The sequence below is a fragment of the Lutra lutra genome, chromosome 9 (genome assembly GCF_902655055.1).
Source record: "Lutra lutra chromosome 9, mLutLut1.2, whole genome shotgun sequence".
Classification (NCBI taxonomy): Eukaryota; Metazoa; Chordata; class Mammalia; order Carnivora; family Mustelidae; genus Lutra; species Lutra lutra.
In genome coordinates, this window is record NC_062286.1 from 90,441,183 (window position 1) to 90,452,123 (window position 10,941).

A 10,941-nucleotide genomic window follows, 5' to 3' on the forward strand; every position below is an offset into this window, starting at 1 on the left:
AGAGCCGCGGCTAAGTGCAGTGATTGCTGGCCCGTGCGAAGGCCGGAAGTGGGAGGGCCATGAGGCGGGGAGGGGGCGTGCCCGCCGGCGGCGGGCCGGAGCCGAACTAGCGGCCGCCGCGGGGACCGGAAGTGGGCGGGCTCCGGGCGGAGTGAAGCCAGCGGGGCGGGGCCGGCGGGGGCGTGTTCTCCCGGGGCGCGGCCCCAGTAAGGCCGTGGTGTCGTCTCCCGCCACGGACGCCCAGGCGCGAATCCCAAGGAGCTGTACGATTCGACTCTACGTCGGTCAGAAGCCAGCGTTTTGAAGCCGGCCGAAATGGGGCCGGGTTAAGCTGCCCGCCGCCGGACGAGCAGCGCGGCCAAGAATGGAACGGTCGGCGGAGCTCAGCCCCGAAGCCGTGCTGCGCTTCCTCTCGGAGCGCGGGGGTCGGGCCCCGCACGCCGAGCTGGTGCAGCACTTCAGGGGTGCCCTGGGCGGCGAGCCCGAGCAACGTACCCGCGCCCGCGCCCTTTTCAAGGAGCTGGTCAATGCCGTAGCCACGGTGCGCACCGACCCTGCCGACGGCTCTAAGTACGTGCACCTTAAAAAGAGGTTCTTGGAGGGGGCCACGTCGTCCGAAGCCGTGTCCCCACGGGACCTGCCGAGCATCTCGGTGACTGCAGAACCCGAATCCAGCAGCTGCTCTCTGGGGGCGCCCGACGGCCTGGTCGAGACCCGGGAAAGCGGCCTGTGCCCAGAGGCGGCGTCCCCGAGTCCGGGTTGCGAGCCGAGCGATGCGGAGCCCCGGGCCGCAGCGCTTGGGCAGCCAAGCCCGGCCAGAGAGAGCCGGAATGGGCCGCCCTTCAACGGCGGGGCCCGGAGGAAAAACTCGCGGCGAGACGTGCAGACTCCCCCCCGGGGACCGGTCCCCGGGCCCAGCGAGGACCTAGCGCCCCCACCCCACGGCTGCGGGGAAATGGACTCGGGCAGCTCCCCCGGGGGGGTGGCCACCCCAAGGTCTACCCGCCAGAACCTCCGGGACCTTGTGATGGGCGGCTCCCCGCAGCTGAAGAGGAGCGTTTGTCCAGGAGGGAGCAGCCCGGGGAGCTCCTCTGGGGGAGTACGCGGTAAAGGCGGGGGCGACTCAGACAGCGCATCGGTCGCTTCGTCCTCGGCAGAGGAGGAGAGCAGCGGCGGGGGTTCGGTGACGCTGGACCCTCTAGAACACGCGTGGATGCTCTCAGCCTCAGACGGCAAGTGGGACAGCCTGGAAGGGTTGCTCACCTGCGAGCCTGGCCTGCTCGCCAAGCGAGACTTCATCACCGGCTTCACCTGCCTGCACTGGGCCGCCAAGCATGGCAGGCAGGAGCTCCTGGCCATGCTGGTCAACTTCGCTAACAAACACCAGCTGCCGGTGAACATCAACGCCAGGACAAGCGGAGGCTACACTGCCCTGCACTTAGCTGCCATGCACGGGCACGTGGAGGTGGTGAAGTTGCTGGTGGGGGCTTACGACGCAGACGTGGACATCAGGGACTACAGTGGGAAAAAGGCCTCTCAGTACCTGAGTCAGAGCATCGCGGAGGAAATCAAGAACCTGGTGGGAGCCCTGGACGAGGACGATGGAGAGAGTGCCACTGGCAGCGGGGGTGGGCGCTGGAGGCTTTCAAAAGTGCTCCCTTCACACCTCATCACCTACAAACTCTCACACGTCCTGGAGGATGGAGGAGATCATCACCATCATCATCACCACCACCACCACCACCAATTGACTGAGGGATGGGCTGGAGGCAAAGCAAAGGATCCAGGTCGCAAGGCCTCCGGCAGCTCTAGTGGACGAATAAAACCCAGACTCAACAAAATCCGCTTCAGGACCCAGATCATCCACACTACACCCTCTTTCAGAGACCCGGAGCAGCCACTGGAGGAGGGGGAGGAGGAAGAGGAGGAACGGGCTCTTAAAGGTCACTCATCTTCATTCAAGTTGAGGCCGAAATCCAATGTATTTGGGTAAAAATAATTTCGTTTAGAAAATTCTAGGTTTATTGGTCTTCAGGAATAGAATACACACTGTAGGCTAGTAAGTGAGACCAGAAAAGAGGCTAAATTCTGCATTCTTACCTAGGGAGTTGCAATGGCTGGAAGGAATTCCCCTAGCATTCTGGGTTAAGTAGGTTTCCAAGTGATTTCATCAAACCTGCCCTAGGCCTCTTTATCCTGTGCCACCCCTCTGAGGTGGAGTCCCTGTTTCTGAGGACTAGGAATGTATTTAAATTGGGTGTACAGAATTGATAATTGAGGGTTCCTTTGATTTTACAATTACTGGATGCCATGCAAAATAAGGAATATTGCACTTTTATGTTTCTGTTTTTTAAAAGTGGTTACTCTTCCAAGGGCAACAAGGAGTGCAAGTTATAATGAAATTTTAAGTGAACAAAACTACATACTGCCTTGGTTTTTTGTTTTTTACTAATTGCATTTACTTTTTAAAATACTACTGAAGGTCAGGTCAAAGTTGAAAAGCGAAAATTCTATTTAGTGAATAAAAATGGTATCCTGTTTATATTGTAAGTAGTGCTCAACTATTTTTTTAAAAAAGCAATTTCAACTCTAATCACTGAACTAAAGAAATAAGCAGTATTCATTTTTGAGGTAATCTGTAGTGTGGTTTCCTCTTAACTCTAGTATCATTGCACTCAGTGTTAAGGTACATTATTAATACAAAAATTGTTTTATTTAAAGAGAACACTTATCCTATGGTACTTTTAAGTAAAACATTGCCTTTGGTTCTGATTCTCACTAATTTGTTTTGTTACTCTAAAAGTCTAAATTTGCCAGAGTTTTAATAATAGGGATCATAAAACCATTGGTTCTATTTGACAAGACCCTATTTGGTGGTACTTAGAAGTGAATTGCCTACAGAAGCTGTTTCTGATTTAGATGACTAGCAAAAATTGGCATAAATGTTAGTGAGCCTATGCTTCTGTGAAGTAATTATTAAATCAATGATTCTCACATAAGGTACACTTTACTAATAAAGTACACTCATAGTCTGTGCTTTGTAGCAATGTTTGCATATGTTTCTAATACTAAAGACTTTAAATTTTCCAGTGTTTCCTTGAATTTATTAGAGGCGTACAGTGAAATTATAGAAAAACTGTGTAGTAAATCTATCCAGTTAAAAATAGCACTTTATAAAAGGGAAAAGAGGTGGAACTATTTCTTTATTTAAAAGCTGCTGGCTATTGAATTCTTTTTGTATATAAGTGGAAAAATACCTTTCATTAAGATTACAGAGTTAAGTGTAGTTCTTAATCACATTTCATTCAAATTTGTTAAATGTCTATATAATTATTATAAAATTTAACTCACAAGCTTATTAAATCAATTTGTAACAAGTTTCAAAACAACTTCCTGGGATATTAATTCTCACAAGTTCTGCTCCCTTAGTCTTTTTGGTCTCCGAACTGCTGAAACTAAGTACCTGGAGCCCTTAGAGGTTAAGGAGTGAGTTAACAGCTTGCAGAGTGAATGAACCAGTATATAAATGGCACAGAACTGAAAGTTAGAGAGTTCTTAGATCTTTACTTTACCAGTTTTTAGAAATTTGTACCATGTGTGTCACACCTTTCTAGATAGCAATTGAATTTGTTTAAAGACATATCAGAAATATTCACATAAAATACATAAATTATTACCCATTTGTGTGGCTTTTGGTTTTAGATTATGGAAGTAGGCTATGTACATTTGGGAAGCACTTTTAACCATACATATGGGTAAAACCAGTCTAATTTTGTATAATAGAGGTTCCTTGAAGATGAAAAGCAGTCATTTGTTTGGAATTATTTATATATATCTATACGTATCTCTCTCTCTCTCTCTCTATATATATACCTGTATCTAGTGCAGAACAAGCTATATAACTTCCCACTGAGGAATCTTACATTTCATTGACATAAAAAGCTAAAATGAGCTATGGAATGTAGATACTTCAGAACCATCTAAATGTTCTATTGAGGTCGGTATTAATCTCAAAACGTATATATTAGTAACTAATTGCACAAAATCTATAATTTACTGGATCTTTAGAAGTTGAGTCAGTATTTCAGTTTGACCTGCTTTTCACACTAAAGATTTTAACTTCCAATAAAATCTAACTTTAAATTTTCAAAAATCATTCCTAAGAGGAACCACTTCTAGCATTCCTTGTCATGATGTGCTTGTGTGCAATGAGTATAGCATTTTCAGCTACTTAAACTCTACATTCCTCTTCTTTTTCAGTTTCCAAATTGAGATTATTAAAAGCAAATGATATGTGTAATTTGATTTTATGGAGTTGTCTGCCGTTAATGGAAATAAGTATGTCAATTACTTAGATGTTTGTTGATACAAAACTGTGTGATATAGACAACCCAAGTATGTCCATGTGTTTCTTATAGGTACACTTGAAACTAGTGAATGTTTGGTCACAATTCTCTTCACTTTCATGGTGTGTAAAATGCAGCTAGTTTATATAACTTGAAAATCTGGTACTATTTTATTCATGACTGAAATCTTGGGAGTCCAGGATGCCTCGTCTCTTATTTTTAAATGAGTGAAACTTTGGGAGTTTATAGAGTGTGTAATTTGTAAAAGTTTGTTTTGTCAAAATAAAAGGTTCACACTACATTTTATCTCTGAATTGTCTAAATCACTGTAGCCCTTTATACTTCTTACCTGTGTAGTGTTTTATAGTTAACAGTACCTTTCGAAGTTTCCATTTATTTGATCCCTTTCCTATCCCTTAAAGTTGTTAAGGGAATGAAGGTTGATGGCTCTTCAGGTTTACGAAGTAAATGGCAGCTAGCAAGATTTTAAGATTAAGTGCTTTTCTACAATATTTTCTGCACTTCAAATTGCCAATTTTGGGCAAAACAACTGTAGTTTGGCTTCAGTGTTGGAGGAATCAACTTGGACAAAAGGGGTAGTACCTTCACCACATTAAAAAAAAAAAAAGTATAGTTCACTCACACACCAACTAACCTGAACCCTTCCAACCCAGACAGATCTTAAACATATGGGAATGCCTTTTTAAATTTTCTTCAGTATCCATTTGCTTTGGTCATTAATGAGCTCATTTCCTCACCAAATAAATACTTTAATCTCTATTTGAACAAAATTCACCTCTATTCAGATGGCAAAAGGATATGTGGGAAGACTTGATGTACTTTTCTGCCATTGTGCACCTGGGAAGATCCAATTATCATTGCTGCTGGGGATTTTTATTGTCACTCTTGCTTTATGACAACCTATAAAATATTTTTCCATATACCTGAAGGACTAAGTTTAATTTCTGTTTCTAGAATGACTTCTTTCCTGAGAAGTATGTATCTTAGAAGGATTCATTGAACAGCCCACTTGAAGGATCTTTGTATTTAGTCCTAGTGAAAAACTATATTTTGCTAAATAAATGGCAGTTTGGAGTTTCCTGGAAGTTAATCCTAAAAACTAAATACTCTGGGAATTTATTGCAAACCATTGTTCTTCAGTGATGAGTCAAATTTTCATGAATAACATTAGAAGTTAAGTTGGAAAATGACATTTTGTGGACTCATTTTTCAAGATTCAGAAGTAGAGTTGTTTGTGTCATATCTGATTATTTTCCTCTGAAGAATATCACTTTCATGTTATACTTTTTCTCCTTAATCTTTTCTTTAAAACTCAGTTTTGTCTTAGGAGTGGCTTCCCCATTCAGTTAAAAAATTGTCTCTTTTTCCACATTTATTGGTAAGGAATATTGGACAAGTCCCCACCCTCACACAATGTCTGGTGTGTTGGAGATAATGAGTGGGTGTGTGTGGCTTTTTTTTTTTTTTAGTGGAAAACACTATAAAATATAATGTCACATCCTATGGATAATTTCAATGATACACATTTATGCCAAATGTATTTTTCATAGGATCCACTCCTAACTGCTAGCCAACCACCTCATTTACAGATTAGCCAAAGAACAATCTTCCAAGCCCGGAGGTAAAATCTGCTTTAATAGGATTTTACTTTGAGAGCAACTTAAAAGATTTTCATGAGTAAATTTGATTATAAGAAAGTTTTACCTTACAAGTTGATTCAAGTACATAATCCCTAGGAGAATCTACTTTTTTTTTTTTTTAGATTTTATTTATTTATTTGACAGATCACAAGTAGGCAGAGGCAGGCAGAGGTGAGGGTGGGGGGAGCAAGCTCCCTGCTGAGCTGGCTCTATCCCAGAACCATGGGATCATGACCTGAGTCGAAGGTAGAGGCTTTAACCCACTGAGCCACCCAGGTGCCCCATAGGAAAATCTACTTTAACTGACTTTGAATATTCTAAGTATTATCATGTATATAAACGACTACTTTGTGTAACCCCAAAAAGCAAAAGAGAGAGGTGAAGTTTAGTTTAGAGAACTTACTAATAATCACTTTAACCATGCCATGGACTGTCTCAGGAGGCACAACACAGCCCTTGGAAATCATTGATCAGAGGTTATAGGAGCACCTGAGAAGTTAAAATAGATCTAAAGAAATTTTGTGACTGATTCTGTCTTGATAAACACAGCTCTAGGCCATATTCATTCTGACGGAAGTTTTAGCTGAAAGTGGCCTGACTTTGAATGAAGTTACCCAGTGAAGTAGCATAATATAATTTTTTTAACCCAAATTTATGCTGTTCTGATGAAACAGGAAGCATGTGTTAGAATACTCTTATTGGTCTCTCAGAAGTTTTGAATTCCTGAGATTTGTCGAGAAGTTTCCAATATTAGTAAATGTGATCCTTGAGTTTTGTCTTAGTCATCTGGGCCACTATAACAGAATGCCATAGACTGGGTGGCTTATAAACAACAGAAATTTATTTTTCACCGGGAGGCTGGGAAGTTCAAGACCAAGATTCTGGCAGAATCTGTGTCTGGTTAGAATCTGCTTCGTGCTTCATAGACAGTAGCCTATTTCCTATGTCCTCACATGACAGAAGAGCAAAGCAGCTCTCTGGGGTCTCTTTCACAAGGGCACTAATCCCATTCATGAGAGCTCCATCTTCATGACCTAATCACTTCCCAAAGGCCTTTCCTCCTAACACCCCCACATCGGGGATTAGGTTTCAACTTACAAATTTGGAGAAGACACAGACATTCAGTCCATAACAAGTATGTATTCAAGAGGCAGTGTTGGTTGTGGTCTTCAGTTCAGTCGTCTGGCTGCCTGCTGAGTTGCACTATGGAGATTCTAAACCCAGCGAACGGTTTTCATTGGCTGTATGGAAACAGTTAATACTTCCAGGAAGCTTACTATGCATGCCAGGCAAAGTTTTAAGCACTTAATAAAAAATAAGCTGTTTAATTCTCCCAGCTTCATCCCCATTAGACTGTAGTATATCTATATTATTAATCGGAAATTGAGGTGCAGAAACAGGCTATTTGTCCAAGTTCACAAAGCTAGTTAGTAGTAAAACCCGGCCTTAACCCCATGCAACTTGGTTCTTGGGTTTGTGGTAAGCACTAAACTATGCCACTTCTCTGGGAACATAAGTTATAGTCACTGGCCATAAGCTTACAAGGCTACCACCAGGTGATGTAGAAATGATGGAGAAAATTCACAGTCCCTGTACAAGAGACAAAACAAAAACAACAGGCAAGCACTGATGATTGAGGTAAATACCGATTTTAGTACCTGATATTGCTGCATAAGAATAAGATTAAAACTAGATTTTTAGGTGTTTAGCTTTTTTCTATCTCGCCTAGGATGAAATTCATTTGGGCTGAGAAAGATCATTTGCTTAGCTCAGAATGATAGAGTTGCTAGAATGTATAGGGTATGGTTATGTTTCTTTTTTCAGGCTCACCTCCCCCTCCCTAGCCTCTTCTCCACTTTGTCTGAGACTAAGCTTTAATAGAAGGCTTGCTGCTTCCGCACAATCTTAAGATTAAAGGTCAACCTGCAAGAAAACCAGCAATATGTTATCCATTTTCCTTGCCATAAACTTACCAATTTTTAACCCAATGAGTCTGAATTTTGATAACTCATTTTGGAATAGTATATAAATTTGCCTTTGCTGTATCACAAAGGGTGACGTTCATATATTTTAAAGAACAGAATCTTGGGGCGCCTCTGCCTTCGGCTCAGGTCATGATTTTGGGTCCTGGGATCGAGCTCCACATTGGGCTCTCTGCTCAGCGGGGAGCCTGCTTCCTCCTCTCTCTCTGCCTTCCTCTCTGTCTACTTGTGATCTCTGTCAAATAAATAAATAAAATCTTTAAAAAAAAAAGAACAGAATCTTTAAGGATATTTGTCCCTTGTTTGCAAACTGTTCTTAAAAATTAGTCACCTCCGGGCGCCTGGGTGGCTCAGTGGGTTAAGCCGCTGCCTTCGGCTCAGGTCATGATCTCGGGGTCCTGGGATCGAGTCCCGCATCGGGTTCTCTGCTCGGCAGAGATCCTGCTTCCCTCTCTCTCTCTCTCTCTCTCTGCCTGCCTCTCCATCTACTTGTGATCTCTCTCTGTCAAATAAATAAATAAAAAATCTTTAAAAAAAAAAATTAGTCACCTCCTACAACTTTGACACCCAATTAACTACATATGTACTTCAAATGAATAAAAATACCTTGCTTTATTAGCTATTTTTATATATAAAATGTAATGTATGTTCATGGATTTAAATAAATGACAGGATAGAATCAGATAGGGGAAGAAGTAAAAACTACTCATTTCGCCCCATTTACATTCCCCAGTGTAACTAAAGCTTAATGGTTCCTTCTATATTTTTGGGTATCAGACTTTAATTTAGGCTATCCCCTCTCCTTGGTCTAAAATAATTCTTTCAGTTTTTACTGGGTTATACCTAATACAGATATTGAAAAAGCAAAAAAAAAGTATTTAGATTCTCACCTAAGGACACCTTAATTCTAAGGCATCAGAGATGAGAGTAGGACTTGTTGCAATTTGGGTACCACAGGAAGCTGCACTAAGATGCTTGCTCAATCTCCACATGCCCACTGCCAGTCCGTGGCACCCTTTCCAGAGGGAGATTTACAAAGGAACATCTGTGCCATTCCTTGGCTTCGGACTGACAAGGTTTTCTCAATCTCCCGGGGTCCACTTTCTTCTTTCTGACCTCATCCCCTGCCACTCCCCTCCCTGCCTTCTACCTCACCGTGATATATATGATTTCAATCCACCTTGCACATTTCATGAACATTTTTTCACTCTCCTAGACTTTCCTTCAGATATCCTTCTGAAACCATCTGCAAGTTGCCTGGGGAATGTTACTTGAGGTCTGCTCTTCTTTTCTTTCCCTGTGTGTATGTTTGGCCGGGTTGGGGGGGTTAATTAACAAGTATAGTCTAGACATGTGTAATTCTTTTTTATTTTACTTTATTTAATTGACAGAGAGATCACAAGTAGGCAGAGAGGCAGGCAGAGAGAGAGGGGAAGCAGGCTCTCTGCTGAGCAGAGAGCCCGATGTGGGGCTCGATCCCAGGACCCTGAGATCATGACCTGAGCCAAAGGCAGAGGCTTAACCCACTGAGCCACCCAGGCACCCCTAGACATGTGTAATTCTTATGCTGACTGTTCAAATTCACTCTCTCCTTGTGTCCTTGTGTCTCCTTGCATATATCTCTGACTCTTGGGTATACACAGAAAATTTATTCAGATTTAGATTGTGCTGAAATTAAGTTCTTAACAATTTTATGGAGTGGTATTTTGGTAAGCAAATGGACAGCATAAAAGAGTACTTAAGGGAAACATTGGTAGGTGAAGACTGTAAACCACCACCATGTGCCTTTCATTCAAGGTGAATACTACCATTAGTATAGGATATTGAGGAGAGAATTCCTGAACTGTGGGAAGTTGGACAGGATAAAATTTGAGGTCATTTTAACCCAAAAAAATCTGTGATATAGATGCTTATTTATATGCCCCAGCCTAGCTGCAGGCATTCATTAATTCTGGGACCTATGTTGAAGCAGAACTTTGTCAGCCTAGTTTGAGTTTATAAATGGAAATGAATTGCACTTTTCTTGTAATTCAGATTTTTCATCAACTCATGTTATTGAATGAAATTAGTTCAATCACTCAAATCAAACCAGAAATATAGTAAACTTAAAGATGGTGATAAGAAAAACAAAAACAATATAGTAACTTTACAGTAACAATTTGAAAAATATTAAATAGATAATGTTTTCAGGGAAAAAGACTTAAAAATAGAGAATCTTTTTTTTTAAGATTTTGTTTATATATTTTGGAAGAGAGTGAGCATGGGCAGAGGGAGGAGAAGAAGAAGCAGGCTCCCCCTTGAGCAGGGAGCCCAACTTGGGGCTCTATCACAAGATCCTGGAGACCATGACCTGTTCCAAAGGCAAACACTTAACCAACTGAGCCACCTCAGCACCCCCTCCAAAAAAAATCTTTAGAAAACAAATAACCATTAAAGAAATTGAGTTGTTGGGGCACTGGGTGGCTCAGTTGGTTAAGAATCTGCTGTCAGCTCAGGTTATGATCCCGGGGTCCTGGGATTGGGCCCCATTTTGGGCTCCCTGCTCAGTAGGGAGCCTGCTTCTCCCTCTCCCTCAGCTGCTCCCCCTGCTTTTGCTCTCTTGATCTGTCAAATAAAAAATAAAATCTTAAAAAAAATTTTTTTAAAGATATTGAGTTGTTAATTAAAAGTAGTTCTCTTTGGGGTGCCTGGGTGGCTCAGTGGGTTAAAGCCTCTGCCTTTGGCTCAGGTCATGATCCCAGGGTCCTGGGATTGAGCCCCGCATCGGGCTTTCTGCTTAGCAGGGAGCCTGCTTCCTCCTCTCTGCCTGCCTCTCTGCCTACTTGTGATCTCTGTCTGTCAAATAAATAAATAAAATCTTTAAAAAAAAATAAAATAAAAGTAGTTCTTTTCCAGAAACATTGTAACCTCTCAAAACAAATAAAACATAACACAAACAGATACTTTCTAACA

General features: G+C 42.2%; 1 protein-coding gene across 1 annotated transcript; it reads left to right on the forward strand.

The window, feature by feature from the left end:
- The first annotated feature begins 116 nt into the window (after positions 1-116).
- On the forward strand, positions 117-7,377 carry SOWAHC (sosondowah ankyrin repeat domain family member C). Its single transcript, XM_047745218.1, has 2 exons — positions 117-3,882; positions 7,367-7,377. Exon 1 carries the CDS (start codon positions 365-367, stop codon positions 1,991-1,993), a length of 1,629 nt encoding a protein of 542 aa, XP_047601174.1. The 5' UTR covers positions 117-364; the 3' UTR covers positions 1,994-3,882; positions 7,367-7,377.
- Positions 7,378-10,941: the final 3,564 nt, after the last annotated feature.

Coding starts and splice junctions, on each gene's coding strand:
- SOWAHC (XM_047745218.1), top strand. CDS start 365: ATGGAACGGTCGGCGGAGCTCAGCCCCGAAGCCGTGCTGCGCTTCCTC.